The 14508-nt window shown below is 56.3% G+C and overlaps 5 protein-coding genes across 5 annotated transcripts in view; all 5 read right to left on the reverse strand.

The window, feature by feature from the left end:
* Positions 1-1117, reverse strand: part of CCM_08714 (amidohydrolase family protein) — a gene marked incomplete at both ends in the record, with an annotated part of 1833 nt that extends 716 nt beyond the window's left edge. The window contains one exon of the mRNA XM_006673851.1: positions 259-1117. Within this exon, the coding sequence (XP_006673914.1) occupies positions 259-1117 (859 nt within the window). The remainder of the gene's footprint in view (positions 1-258) is intronic.
* Positions 1118-1777: 660 nt separating this feature from the next.
* On the reverse strand, positions 1778-3464 carry CCM_08715 (Uncharacterized conserved protein (DUF2183); the record flags this gene model as incomplete). Its single annotated transcript, XM_006673852.1, has 3 exons — positions 1778-2716; positions 2778-3054; positions 3109-3464. 3 exons carry the CDS (start codon positions 3462-3464, stop codon positions 1778-1780), a joined length of 1572 nt encoding a protein of 523 aa, XP_006673915.1.
* Positions 3465-4156: 692 nt separating this feature from the next.
* CCM_08716 (uncharacterized protein) lies at positions 4157-5620 on the reverse strand (the record flags this gene model as incomplete). Its single annotated transcript, XM_006673853.1, has 1 exon — positions 4157-5620. The coding sequence occupies one exon, from the start codon at positions 5618-5620 to the stop codon at positions 4157-4159; it is 1464 nt and encodes a 487-aa protein (XP_006673916.1).
* Positions 5621-7354: 1734 nt separating this feature from the next.
* CCM_08717 (succinyl-diaminopimelate desuccinylase) lies at positions 7355-8334 on the reverse strand (the record flags this gene model as incomplete). Its single annotated transcript, XM_006673854.1, has 2 exons — positions 7355-7370; positions 7406-8334. The coding sequence occupies 2 exons, from the start codon at positions 8332-8334 to the stop codon at positions 7355-7357; spliced, it is 945 nt and encodes a 314-aa protein (XP_006673917.1).
* Positions 8335-14253: 5919 nt separating this feature from the next.
* The window catches only part of CCM_08718 (metal ion resistance protein/transporter (Zrc1), putative), a gene marked incomplete at both ends in the record, with an annotated part of 5576 nt that continues 5321 nt past the window's right edge, over positions 14254-14508 (reverse strand). Inside the window, one exon of the mRNA XM_006673855.1 lies at positions 14254-14507. Within this exon, the coding sequence (XP_006673918.1) occupies positions 14254-14507 (254 nt within the window). The remainder of the gene's footprint in view (position 14508) is intronic.

A 14508-nucleotide genomic window follows, 5' to 3' on the forward strand; every position in this document is an offset into this window, starting at 1 on the left:
CGTGCGTGTCGGCCGCCAGCACGTCCACGGCCATGCTGATGGTGCGGTCGCCGATGGCGTGCAGCGCGACCTGCAGGTGCAGCGCGTGCGCGCGCGCCACGACCTGGTGCAGCACGGCCGCCGGCCACAGCGGGTCCGGGTGCGCACCGCTCGCGTAGGGCTCGGTGAGCGAGGCCGTGCACGCATCGACGATGCCGTCGCAGATGACCTTGATGCCGACGACGCGGCAGTCGGGCGTCGTGGCGGCGTTGAACTTACTCGCCATGTCGGCCGCGCGGTCGATCTGCGCGAGCACCGCGTCGAGCGAGTCGTGCGGCTTGAGCAGCCAGTACGCGGCGATGCGCATGGGGCCGAGCCCCTCGTGCGCGCGCAGCGCCATGAGCGGCTCCCAGATGTTGTCGTCCATGGCCATGTCGACGATGCCGGTGTAGCCGGCGCTGCTAAAGTGGGCAATGGCGGCCTTGATGGCGGCCATCTTCTCGTCCATGGACGCGACGGTCGCGACAAACGGCCAGATGAGCTGGAACACGGCGCCCTCGTTGAAGACGCCGTTGAGGCGGCCGTCGGGGCCGCGCTGCAGGGTGCCGCCCGGCAGGTCCGGTGCGTCGTGCGGCAGGCCCATGCGTTCGCACACCTCGGCGAGCGCGGCGCTGTTGCACCAGGTGGAGTGCAGGTCCTTTGTGTCGACGAAGATGGGGCGGGGGTCGATGTCGTCAAGGTCGCCGCAGTGGACGCCGTCGGGGGTCATGCTGTGCGTCCAGCCGCGGGCAAAAAGGCGCGTGGCGGCGGGGTGTGCGGCGGCGCCGGCGGCGATGGCGGCGCGCACGTCGGCCAGCGTCCGGCAGTGGTCGAGGCTGATCTTCTGCAGCGCCTGCCCGACCATGAGCAGGTGCAGGTGGCCGTCGATGAAGCCCGGCAGCAGGTAGCGGCCGGCGAGGTCCTGCGTGGGGGCGCCGGCAGCCCGGGCGGCCTGCACGGGCTCATCCGTGCTGGCGCCGACGTGCCGGATCAGGCCGTCGGCGACGACCATGCACTCGGCAAACACGGGGACCTGCGCGTGCTGGTCCGCCGTCGAGGTGTATATGCGCCCGTTGACGAAGATGGTCGTGTCGGCCATGGTGCGTTTGTGTGTGTGTGTGTAAGTGAGGGGAAGCAGCCTCGCATCACCGATGTCGCCGCTTAATGTCGAGCGTATCTGCGGAGCATGCTAACAAGGCGGAGACTCCGCATCACGTGTAAGGCGCGTGTAAGCCGAGCTTGGCATTGTTGGGAGCCAGTTCATCGGTAATGGGGGTAGATCATGTAGGTGACGCGTTTGGTGTATTTCCGAAGCGGGCATGTCGACCCCGCGTGCTGTTCATGTCGGAGAACTGCTTGTAGAAGGCGGGGTGATGGGCGACCAGGATCATGCTTGCTGGTAGCCGTGTCATACAGCGTGTAATGCGTGATGTGATTGGATAAATGTAGGCACGCTCACAGATCAAAAAAATACGCGGAGAAAATGCCGGTTGTACAGGCGTACATGGGCGAGTCTGGCAGCATTCCTCGGCGCTACCTGCACGGGCGGCCGTTACCGGATTTAGCACCGAGCTCCGGCACCGAGCTCCGGGATGGGGTCCGTTATCTTCCGTGCGTCTTCAGTCCCGCCCCGCCATTTGATGATTGGTGGGCCGCAACACTGCAACACTCACAACACCCGACACACCATCTTGTTCTCATCTTGAAAAATTTAAAAAAAGACACAGCTCGCTCATGCGTCAACGTAGGTTTCAGCTATTTACAAAAACACCATCAAAGCCGCCACCAAAACGACCGCGGACAGCGCATACCCCGGCGATACCGTGTTGACCGCATCGCTCTTCTTGCCCAAGCCCAGCGGCAGGCCCTGCTCGGCAAAGGTCACGTTCTGCGGCACCGATGCATTCCAGCACCTTCCGTTCTCAATGTCCAGGCCGGTCAGGTCCTCCGGGATCTTGAAGAACATGTAATTATCCTGCGGGATATCCTTGAAGCCCTGGGTATTGTACGGCAGCTTGTCGTCGCTGTCCGTCGCCGACGTGTTGCGCAGCAGGATGCAGCTCACGCGGCCGGGGTAGTCCTTGTACATGGCCGGGTACGCCTTCATGACGTCGGCGTTGCTCGTGTCGGCGACGAGCACAAACGTGCGCTGCGGAAACGTCTGGAACAGGCGGTCGAGCAGGAAGCGCCGGATGGCGAGCGTTTCCTTGGTGTTGGAGAAGTTGAGTGGGCGCGTGTCAAAGGAGCCGGCGGGGTAAGTCCAGAAAATGAAGTCCATGTACGGCCGTGTGCCCTGCTCGGGCGTCGTCGTGAGGTAGTGGAAATGGAGCGAGGTGAGAGCCGACGAGGACCAGTTGCTGTAGATGTCGGGCATGTTCATCCAAGGGACAAACGGCCGCGCAAAGGTGTTGAGGAGCCCGTCTTTGGGCTTGTAGATTTTGGTAACGCGCAGGATGTCGTCAATATCGGACACGATAGTCACGCCCTTTGGCGGCACGAGGTAGGCGGTCGCGTTGCCCGTGTCGGTCCCGTTGACGTACATGGTGAGCGTCTGGATTGCCTCTGTCGCATTGCCGGGGACAAGGTAGGCGTTGGTGCCGTTTGTTCTGCTGGATTCGTTGCGGAGCGGGACGAAGACGTCAAAGTCGCCCTCGGCTGTAGTTTCATACGGCAGTGTGAATTCCTGGCCACCGCCTTTCTGATGTTGGAAGTGCATTAGTCACTGTGCAGTTCAACATAAGCTTGAGGCATGCACTTACGGCGTTGACGTAGGCGCCTCCCCGTGGAGAAGACGCATTGCTGCTGGGCACGACAAACCGCACAGTCACATTATCATGACCCTGTTGCACGACAAAGATTTCCCTCGTCAAGTTGCGCGCCTGCGTCTTTTCATTCTCCGCAAGGTCCTTGACACTTGTCCCGACCAGAAAACCGTCGGCCAAATGATCAATGGTATCCTGACTCACGTCTGGCACCTTGTACACGTTGCCCCGTACGCGGACGTTCCAGCCGTTGTCTGTCCAGTTTGCATAGGCACTGTTTCCATCTAGTTAGCCCGTCACTTGCAAGGTATTTGTTAAAAAAACGTACGGCAGGTTGAGCACCCGCGTGGGCTGCGCATCGAGCGCGCCGGCCGTGATGCCTAGGGCGCTCTCTACGGCAGTGCCCGTCGGGAAGCCGTGCGGAAAGTTGAGCAGGCCGTCGCCGACGAGCGACGAGATCTTGCTGTCAATGTCACTCCCTAAGCTCTTGACGTAGCTGGACAGGTCGTCGCCGAGGCCGCGGGGCTGGACCGGCACGGGCGTCGGCTGGGGGGGGGAAGCACTGTAACGGTCAAAATGAGCCTGAGTCGGCGCTGGTGTAGGCGCTGGTGTGGGAGCGGGCGCGGCCCTGCCGATCTCAACGGCTGCCAAGAGGGCTAGCGCACCGGTGGTGTTGAGCTTCATAGTCGCTTGGGCGCCGTTGCAGAAATTGTCTCGGAGCTTGGACCGGTCTATTCCTTGGCGATGTACCGGCGACGGAGAAGGAAGGAGTCGACGGGAAACGGCGTCCAAGACAGATAGGGCTGGGTCTCTTTAATAATAATAAAAATGAGCGCTCAGCGGTGACTAGTTGGGCCACGGCCGTTTCATCTCGTCTTTGTTTATGTGTGTGGCTGGCCTTGTTTTTATCCATGACATCACCTCATTGCGCCTCCAACGGGGCCTCGACTCTGGCTGTAACAATATCCCCATTGAGGAGTGGGCAGAAAAAAACATGCACCTTCTGTTTGGCGCATTTTTTTGTGCCGATCGTAAACCAATTTTTTGCCTTGTCGTGTTGCCCGGGTTTTTCGCCTTGTTCGCCGCGTGGGAATCTCGATGCACTGTGACACTTGTGTTGCGGCCCCACCGGTTCAAGCCATCGTGCAACCGGCAACGGCCGACAGTATGCGGCCTCCTTGTCAGACAAGACCTGACTCGCTCTATAGTATCTTGATGATGGCGGTTGAAGAAATTGATCCCGAGAACCCAGCGTGTGGTGGAAGAATTGACACTGCGAATAGCGCCAGGCGATGAACGATATAGTATTCAGCTGATCTAGGTCTCTATCATATGTACCAGTTGTAAAATGCACGTTTTCGTCGTGAAGAAATTCACTAGTTCTTGGCTGATTCCAGATCTGTGGATGATTGACATTGGTGAGTGTAAATGCCCAGCAGTTCTGCCGTGAATCGCTCAAGGTGGGCAAAGCGTCGCACGCCAGCGGTGCGCAGGCAGTCGTGCGCCGCCTCAAGCAGCGCAGGATGGTGGACGTCGGGGAGAGCTGCAATGTCGGCCAGCGAAACCTCGACGTGCTCTGCGCTGGGATCGCACAGCGCGTAGCAGAGGCGGCTGTCAGAGACGACCTTGACGCAAAATGCCTCGAGCAGGCCCGACGTGTCGATGAGGTCAAGCGCCTCGGGCAGGGTGGCGGCCTGCCGCACAAGGTCCTTTTCAGCGGCTTTCGCGTCTCGGGTGAGCCCATCCTTTGCCTGTGCAGCAAAGAGAAGCACCCGGGACAGCTTTTCGACGCCCATGTCGGGCATCTGGCGCATGTCGTCGTGGCTGTAACCCAGCCGCGTTCGCCAAAACCAGTTGCAGATAAAGGAGAGGACGATGACGGGGATGAGGATGACGTAGGCCCACCACTGAGTAGCTGTCAGCAGGGACGCGACACCACCGACGAGAGTTATGGCGCCGTTGATGCCACAGTACAGCTGCAGTTTTTTCCCGCGCTGCTTGACCAGCCTGTACTCGAGAGAGTCAGGCATGGCGCGGGCCACAGCGCGTACGTGGCCCTCCGTCTTGACAGCGAGGTAGGCGGCCCAGCCCGAGTTGACGAGGCCGTAGAGCGCAATGGGGGTGTTTCCAAGATAGCCGGACAGGATGTTACTAGCCAGCCAGACAGTCTCGTTGGCGCCGCCAATGGCCATGTAGGTGCCGACGCAGATAAGGACAGCACCAAAGCCCATGAGCACGTCCATGCCGAAGCGGTTGACGGTTTCGCAGCCGAGCTCGCGCAGGTTGAGCTCGGTTAGGACGCGCACATCGCGGGCGGCGTGGCCCTGCGTAGCACGTTGCTCGAGCGTCTCCTTGAGCTGGGCGCGCTGCCGCCGCAGGAAGACGACGTTGCGCCAGGCGTAGCGGGCATCGTCAAAGGCGAAGACGGACAGGATGCCAGCACCGGTCGCACCAATAGCCATGCAGACAATGGCATAGATGGGGACGGGGATCTGGTTCCAGACATTGGCGGCAAAATCGCCAGCGTTGGCGAGCTCTAGGAAGCCGACGGCGAGACCCAAGTTGTTTCGGAAGCGCTGCTCGAGGACGGCTGCGTAAACGCCGGTGGCAGGGTGGCGGGCGAGGCGAACACGCTGCTGGTGGCCAATCTCGGTAATACCAGATGCATTTTCGGGAGCGGCATCGTGGTGATGAGGGGGATGACTGTGGTGGTGGGAGGGCGCGGGTGGTGTTGTCGAGGTTAGCTCCATATCGAGGTCTGAGGCGGAGGCGGCATCGGGCTGTTGCACTGCCACGATTTCAGGGACTGTTGCCATGTCCTTTTCGTGCAAACGCTCCATAATTGCGGCTCCCCGGTGTGCAGTGGGCCAGCCGACTGCGTGTACGGATACTGTGCGTATTATTATGTGCTTCTTTTTAACAAGAGAGATGGAATGATGTGCTGCTGGGATAGGTGCTGAGAGAGGCCATTTTTCGCTTAGGGAGGCGAGAAGAGGACAGACGTGCCAGGAGGGCGGAGAAGAGAGAGGACGACGACGTCAGGTCCTTTTGACTAGGAGACGGGGACCTGGATTGCTTGGCCTTTTCTTCGCTGGAGCTCGGGAAAAAAAGCTTGTCAAAAGGATGAAATAAAATAAAATAAAATGAAATAGTTAAAAGAAAAATTCAGGATTGCGTGGCCTCGTGTCGTGCCGCACGCCGAGAATCCACCCGCCACTCTTCCGAATAGTTTAGCGGGCTGAGAGGGACAGTCGAGACAGTCGAGACTGGCCTTACGGGGGTTCGTTGAAGATCAGTCTTGGCATGGACTTTGACCGGTATGGATGTAACTACTGTAATTTGTACATTCGGTCCTCTTCAAGACACAAGTCCGTCTCAGCGTTCTTGACACGGACGCGATTTATTTTTCCACTCTCGTCCCATATCGTACTCTCGGGATGCCTCCAAAGTTGCCGACTTGCACCGCTGTCGCTGACAAGGTCCACCCCAGCGCCCTGTATCGTGTGTGCCCAACCTGGACATAAGATGATCGTTCAATTTAACCAACAAAATTCCATCAATTCCGAATACTATCTAAACTAGTTATAATTTAGGACAATTCCAGGAAAACACCGAGTACAAAGTCCAAGGTAGACAGCAGCAGCAACCCCTTTCCACCGCCCGTCTCCTCACACCCATGTCAGCCATGTCAGCCTCCCACCGAACCCAACTCCATCATCACCACCACCACATCCCTTTGCAGCATCGCGCACAACCTCTGTCATGCACAATCACGCCCATCCACTATCCCCACACTATCCTCCATTATTTCCCTCGTCACCTCAATCTGATAACCATGCAGCAGCCTCAGGCCATGCCAGCTCCCCGATTGACGGTTCCCTGGACCCAAGCTCGTCGCGTTTGCTACACCTGTTGACCATCTCGAAATAGCGTCGACTTCCCTCCCTAGACCGACCCATCAATTCTCGGCCCTCGCTATTGTTCAACGGCCACTCTCCATCCTCCATCCACGCCAGCGCCAACGCTAACACCGGCTCCACGGCGGATGCATCGGCATGTCCTGGCCTGCTGCTTCTCGGTCCAGCGATGCCTGTGCCGTCGCCCAACCGTTGCGGTATCAATATGCCCATCATGGCCCTAGCGCATGGCAGATGTAGCCCCGAAATCGTCAGCCCTCACCGACGAAACCTGCTCATCCGGAACCTAGACGAGACGAACCTCGCGCGTCGTTTTATCAAATCGCCAGCAGTTCTATTCTCGTTTCGTTTCAGTACTATTCTACCGCCAGCCCGCCATCACCTCGCAAAAATCGATACGCAGTCAGCGCATGAATCTGCGCCACCTGCACAAGCTCTCTAACCTCTACATGCTCATCCGGGCCTCCCATGTTGTGCGGCGTCAGCCCAATCACCACAGACGGGATCCCAGCCGCTCTGAACAACCGCGCATCAGAGGCTCCCACGCGCATGTTCACCACCGCCCGTTTGTCCACCATCAGCCTTGTCACCTCCAGCGCGTGCCTCGCAATCTCCTCTTCCGGTGGAGTCCACGACGCTTCGTAGGCCCGCACAATATCATAGCGTATCCCATCTGCCGTGTCGAGCATTTTCGCTATCTCTGCAGACAGCGCGGCCGTTGTCACCCCCATGGGCAGCCGAAAGTCCAGCGACGCCGACGCCTTCTCCGCCACCAGGTTCGTCGACGTCCCGCCGGAAATCGTGCCGATATTCACCGTCACGCTCCCAAGGACGCCGGCTTCACCAGCCCCGCCCAGAGGCTCGGACACTGGCTGGGCCGCCTTGATTGCCTCCCTCACATCCTTTGGCCCCGCGACCTCGAGCTTTTCCAGCGACTTGAGCTGCAACAGCGCCGCCATCAATCGGTCAATTGCGTTGCAGCCGCGATGCACATGAGCCCCGTGCGCTGGTTGCCCGCTGGCCTCTACCTCGAGCCACAGCAGTCCCTTTTCCCCCGCGCGTACAATCAGCGGTGACCCGGCATCGCCGCAAATCATGGCGTCCGCCTCGCCAACCTCTGCAACGTGCTGTAAAAGGTGCGCCGTGCCCAGTGTGCCCATGGTCTCCTCGTCCCCCACCAGCGCAATCACCACGTCGCCGCGCCAATTGTCTTTGCAGCGCGCCAGTGCCTGTGCGGCAATAATGGACGCCGCGATGCCCCCCTTCATGTCCGACACCCCGCGACCATAGGCGTACTGGCCGTCCCTGCTCAGTTGGCCGCCAAAGGGATCCAGCGTCCACCGAGAAGCTTCGCCGATCGGATACGTGTCCAGGTGGCCGCTAAAAACGAGCCGCTTTCCGCCGTGTCCCGAGCGAATCACGGCAACAACGTTGGTGATGCCTGGGCCGGTCTCCAAGGTGGAGATGTCGCTTTCCGGTATCAATTTTCGAATCTGATCCGCCGCCGCCAAGGCCACAGCGGACACATCCCCTGGCGGATTCGTCGATGGCGTCCGTACGAGCGTCTGCGTCAGTGACAAGAGGCTGTCCGCATTATCGTTGATTTCATCTCGAAGCTTATCTTCCACGTTGGACATTTTTTTAACTCGATTGATTGAAGGTATACAGCTTCGCCTAACGTTCTGCATGCAATCCCGTCTGACTCCATGCTGACCCACACACCCCGCGAGCCCCGTTTCTCGGCGCCGCCACTCACGCAGACTGGTTCGCCTTGAACTGATCATATTCCACGACAGCATCCAGCAGGGTCTGCGCGCCAAGAGCACTTTATTTTTGACGTTAGTTATGAGCCCAATAAATCCGACGGCGCACGGCACTTACCAGTCTTCCGGGGATGTGTACTCTTCCGGATGGTGGCTGACGCCATCCTTGCAGGGGACAAAGATCATGGTCGTAGGGCATCTCTTGCTCGTGCACACGCTGTCGTGGCCGGCGCCGCTCGTAAGATGGCACCACCCGTCACTCCCAACCGTCTTGGTCGCCGCGTTCTCAACCGCCCGGATGCAGTCCTTGTCGAACAGGACGGCCGGCGAGTCGGTGTCGAGCGTCGTCGTGTAGCGCACACCTTTGCCATCTTGCTTGGCAATCTTGGCAAAGGCCGCGTCAATTTCTTCTACCACGGTCGCCACTACGGAATCGTCCGGATGCCGCACGTCGAGCGTAAACGAGACGTCGGCGGCAATGGTGTTTGTCGACGATGTGGCTGGAATCTTGAAAATGCCCGTCGACGCCAGCGCCCCGTAGCCCTTGGCGATTTCGTGCGCCTGGGATATCATCTTGGCTGCTGCGAGTAGCGGATCACTCCTCATGTACAACGGCGTTGTCCCCGTGTGTGAGTCCCGCCCGGTAACGCGAATGGTGAACCACTTGTAGGCCTGCGAGCCCTGCACAACGCCGATTTTCCGACCCGTGTCCTGCAAGACGGGGCTCTGCTCAATGTGTAGCTCAAAGTGCGCGCCGAGCGGATACGCCTCGTGTGAGCAGGCGACAGCGCCAATGAGCCCGTGGCGCGCGAGCTCCGACTTGACCGTCTTGCTGTGGTCAAAGACGTCGCGCGTGTTCCAGGCGGCTTCGAGCGTCATCTTGCCGGCCCAGACGGCAGACGCCATCATGGAAACGGGAAATCGTGCGCCCTCCTCGCTACATTCCATTAGCCGCCTGATACATGGGGGTACTCTTCCGGTAGTTATGTGCTACATACTTTGTCCAATTGACGACACCCACGTCAAAGTGCGTCTCGTAGTTATTGTCCTTGAGCGTGCGCATCGCCTCCACCGCTGCCACCACGCCCAGGATCCCGTCATACCGGCCCCCGCGGGGCTGCGTGTCCAGGTGGCTGCCCATGGCAATCATGGGCGCCGACGATTTCGCCTTGCCAGCCTTGCGCGCAAACATGTTGCCGAGCTGGTCCACGGTGACGGTGGCGCCCAGATCCTCCATGGCGTCGCGGAACCAAGTCCGGGCCGCCGCGTCGTCGTCTGTCAGCGCCAGGCGGTTCATGCCCGTCTGCGTGGGACCCCTGGCTGCCTTTGTTAGGGATCAAATAAAGCACGAGAGGGGGGGCGGACGGACTCGCCGTAGCGGTGCGCGGAGCCCCATTGGCAGGTGTGGTGAAGCGTCTCGTGGAGACGCGCTGCGTTGATGCGCAGGGGAGGCGCCGCGACCGAGTACAGCCGCGCGCTGCGTCGCGTATGGGACAGTGGAACGAGAGGACGCATCGTTCCTGAAAAACAATGAATGACGAGATGGTAGATGGAGAAGAAGAGCAGCAACGCAGCGTTTTTGTGCGCGATGGGGAAGGCGCAGAGTTTTGATGATAACGGGTAGTGTATGTACGCCCTCTAACAGTTTTGCCCCAATTGAGGCGCTACTAGCGACGTGGTGATGGTGCTGCGCCAAAGGGGCGCTGTCATCTGTTGCCAAAGCTTTCCGTTTATTTTGTTTTAATTTGCTTACTTTCTTTTAGCAACGGTGAGTGCATTAGCGGAGTTGCATTGCCTACTGTTAATTCCGCATTCTCTCGATAGCTACCTCTGATAGCGGGCAGCACTCTCACAACACAGCCCGTATCATAAGAGACTTCCAAGTCAACTCACCAGACAATACCAAACATGTCGATGACTAGTATAGATAAAAAAAAATCTTTTTCAAGGGATTCGGATACGCAGATGATACATTCAGAAGCTAGCTAAAGTATATATCTAACCCATTTTATACAATTGACACAACTCTTGATAGAGGGAGACCTCGGTCCGATGCGGCGCATTGCAAGCAAAGGATCAACCTCTGCCCGAATGCAACGACAAGGGACACTTCCCATGCGGACTTGGCGTGGTGAAGAATCCAGCACGGCCGCGCGCAACCCATAAGTTACTTGCAGATTCCGACAAGAGCCTAGAGTGCATCGGGTAGCGTGAGCGGTTGAACGGAACGGTGCATGGAGCGAGAAGAGAGGGAAAAGGGTCGTCAGTGGAACTTACACCCTTCTCCTGGAGGCAGAAGCCTGAGCAGCAGTTGCCAAAGGAGCCGTCGGCCTTGCAGGTATTGCCGAGGTCGATGCAAGTGAACCTCTTAACGTCTTGGGGGGCGGCAACGTTGGCGGAGACGGCAGCGGCGCCCATGACGACGGCGAAGATGGTGGCGAAGAACTTCATCTTGAATGAGTTGGATTGATTGAGCTGAGATGGCTGAGGTGGTTGAGATGGTTGAAGTAGTTGAGATTCTTGAAGTGGTTGAGATTGTTGGAGTGGTTGAGATGGTTGAAGTGGGATGGCAGGGTCCTTTTTATATTCAAAAGTCAGACCCTTCCTGTTGTCATGACCATGACGAGACGCGGACCCGGTGGCTTTCCGAAGCAGCAATTGTTTGTCAACGACACGCGGACCCGGCGGCTTTCCGAAGCAGCAATTCTTTGTCACCGGGCTCAATGATACCATAGGATATCAAAGGTTCATTGTTTCATTGTCAGTTGACCGCTGTGGCAACGTCGAAAGACTGGTAAATACTCCTTTCCCCCCTCTTCTATTATGATGGAAAAGGCTTTGGACAAAGGCAAGTTGGTTGAAATATTCGAGGTTCCTCTTGTCCTACCGGTTCTTTCCCATCATCTTTCACACGCCTTGGCGGCCGGGCAATCCTGCCCCCCCAAGAGAAAGAAAAGACAAAAAGAACGCACGTCCGGTTCAACTCACCAAGAAAAGACAAAAGGAACGCACGTCCGGTACAGCTCACCAAGAAAAGACAAAAAGAACGCACGTCCGGTACAACTCACCCAAGAACAGCCTGCCTAGCCCAGCAGACAATGTGACCAAAATGAGGCTGCATCATTGTTTTTGGACGAAATACTGGGCATTCTCAGACATGGAGGCATGCAGGCGGCAAACAAAGCTGCGACCTGGTTAGGCAAGGGTTACGCTCACGCGGCCTGATTCTTGGATCTAGCTTCCATCCTTGGTCTTTTCTCAAAACAGGCCCCTTTGTGTCGCTGACGCGGGCGGTCGAGGCGGGCGCGTTGACGGCGACGATGAGCACGTTGCATCTTGGTGAGCCGTGTCGCTGTGGAGATGCAGGCGCGCGCCGAGTTCCTGGGTCTCATATCCAACCTTGTGTTTCGGCCAAGCTTTTTTTCGGGGACAAGGTCAATTTTGAGACACTGTGTACCAACGCATGTTCAAACAAATTGCTGCCCCAAGGGCAACTACGTCAATGACGGCTTTTAGAGACTCGACGACGGCTTTGGCAAGAGCCACAGGATTGACTGGTCGGAAAACGGTCGGCGGGAGCAGGTGACAGGTGTCAAGCACGGTGCTCTGCATAACAAGAGTTTGTTCCAGAGCGCAATAGAGAATAGAGGGGATAGATAGTACAGGGGAAGGTTACCCTAGAGTCTAACAGTATATATCAGGAACAGGATACCTGCATTAACACGCACACAAGGTATATACCAAGGTGACGTTTCAATACTTGTGATTGATTATGTTATCAGGAAGAATTCACTTGAATATATAAATGAGGCGTCAGTATTCATGTGGTAATGGTGTTGCGCTAATGTCCAGGACGCGGTCATGAGCTACCAAACTTTTGCAGTTATTGAATAAATTGATACCTCGGAGGTTTACACGTCTTTCATTGGCTTTAAGTCTGGGGTGCATTGAGCTCGTCACGGCAAGTTTCACTGCAGGTTCTCGGCAGCACATGATTGCCTTCAGGGTATCTACAATCAAGGAAGATCCCGATCTACCTTGGCGCCATCATCTAGGTAGTGTTGCATTGTTTTCGCGTAAGCGATTGTGAACAGAATGCTACGTACAAGGGAGACGAGTTAGAAAAAGAAAAAAAAGAGAAGGGGGGGCTGAATGGACTTAGACCTGGCTTCTGAAGGCAGAAGTTCCGAGCAGCACCTGCCCCAGGAGCCATCGGCCTTGCAGTAAAGGCCGTTGTTGACGCATGAGTTCACTCTTGATGGCGGGCGGCGCTGGTTAGAGTGGGTGGTTTGGAAGTGATGAAAAAAATACAAGAAAAAAAAAAGAAATTCGAGTCGGGATGGCAAAATATCTTTTTTTATATTTTAAAGCAGTGCTGTATGTTGGCCTTTACCACACTGCTTCGTCGGTGTCGTGGCATTTCCGACCATTGTATTTTAATGAGCGCTTTGCCCAGCCAAGAGGTTGTCAGCAGCGTGGGCGCTGGTTATGCGGGCGTTTGTGGTTGGGCGCAACACAAATCCCGCGTTGGCCCTTTTCAAGTGCTAAAGGTTCTGATTTTTTGTTGGCTAGGAATAATAATAATATCCCGCTTCCAAGGTTTGTCGCGAGGAACACCAAATGCTTTCGGTTCGTCGCGGCAAGTGTCTCCAACACATGATCTTTCCCCGTTTGCAACACATCACAAATTGGTAGCAAAATTACATTAAAAAAAACAAAAAGAGAAAAAAAAGAAAAGTGACTCTACTCCGGCATGGCTTCAATAGCAGGAATCCTCGCACGACTCTCACCCTGAAATTAGTTAGGGTGGGGGGCTACAAGTGTTGCAAGAGTCATTGGGGGTCGGTTTCTTTCGGCCCGGGGCTCCGAAATCTCCGGTCCGAAGGGCGGACCCCCGCCCTTCCCATGGGTCCGGCTTGTTACGAAAAGCCAAGCCTTGACAGGTTTCTGCAACAACATCATGAGTCACCAAGCGCTAGGTTTCATATAAATCCCCGGTATTACACTCGCCCGTTTATCACACGACAAACTGCCTGCCAGAATGAGGTTTTCTTTTTTTTATATCTTCCAGGATGAAGAAGTATTATACGCTCAAGTCATGAAAATTTCCCACCTCTGAAACCAGTAACAGAATACAACATGGCGTCGGAGCCAATCAACTTTCCCGCCATCACTTTCATCCCCACGACCGTGTCTACTTAAAACAACGTCAAAAGATCATAGCGACACGATACAATAGGAGTCGCTTCTTACATACTACACCAAAGGGACATATGCATTACTTGGGGGGTTAAATATAATCTAACCATATACTGACATACGGTTTCGTTGCTTTTTTTTCGGCAATGTGTCCACCATTCCTACCAGCAAAGCTGACAAGGGCAACCACCAACATGGACGGCAACAGCCCCGATATCACGATCTTGCAGTCACTGACACGACACTGCATCTTCTAAAGTGTCTCACCAAGGTTACAACAAATCCTGGCGACATGTAAACCATACAAATTACCCTATCAATGTGGCTATGTTTCTACGAATCATTGACTCGAGTATTCTGTATCGAGATGGGAACACTTTCGGCAGCAGAGCCAGCTATATAACCTGGAGAGAATCTCATCCAACTCAACACTGCTTTTCTATTTCCATCAAAGACCTTGTTCTCCAAACTCACTCTACTCTACACTACTTTACTACACTCGCAATCCCTACGCCAACCACTCCTTTACTACATCGCAATCCCTACGTCAAACTTGAAACTTACTACTCCCATTATCAACATGGTTCGCCTCGCCTATTTCCTATCTCGTAAGTGACAAAACCAATGAGCCAAAAAGGCACTGCTCTGACCTGGAATATAGTGGCCCTGGCCGCGCAAGGGCTTCACGCCGCTCCGACTGCTCCAAGAGCCCACGGTGACCTGCAGACCCGCGGTTATGTAGTCAGCGAGCAGAGTACCGATATCACCACCCGTCAGGAAAGCAGCCAGGATGCGACGGGCCGCGACGGAGGCAAAGCCGCCGCCGAGGATGAGGCCGGCCGGATTGCC

This window comes from Cordyceps militaris (assembly GCF_000225605.1).
Source record: "Cordyceps militaris CM01 unplaced genomic scaffold CCM_S00007, whole genome shotgun sequence".
Taxonomy (NCBI): Eukaryota; Fungi; Ascomycota; class Sordariomycetes; order Hypocreales; family Cordycipitaceae; genus Cordyceps; species Cordyceps militaris.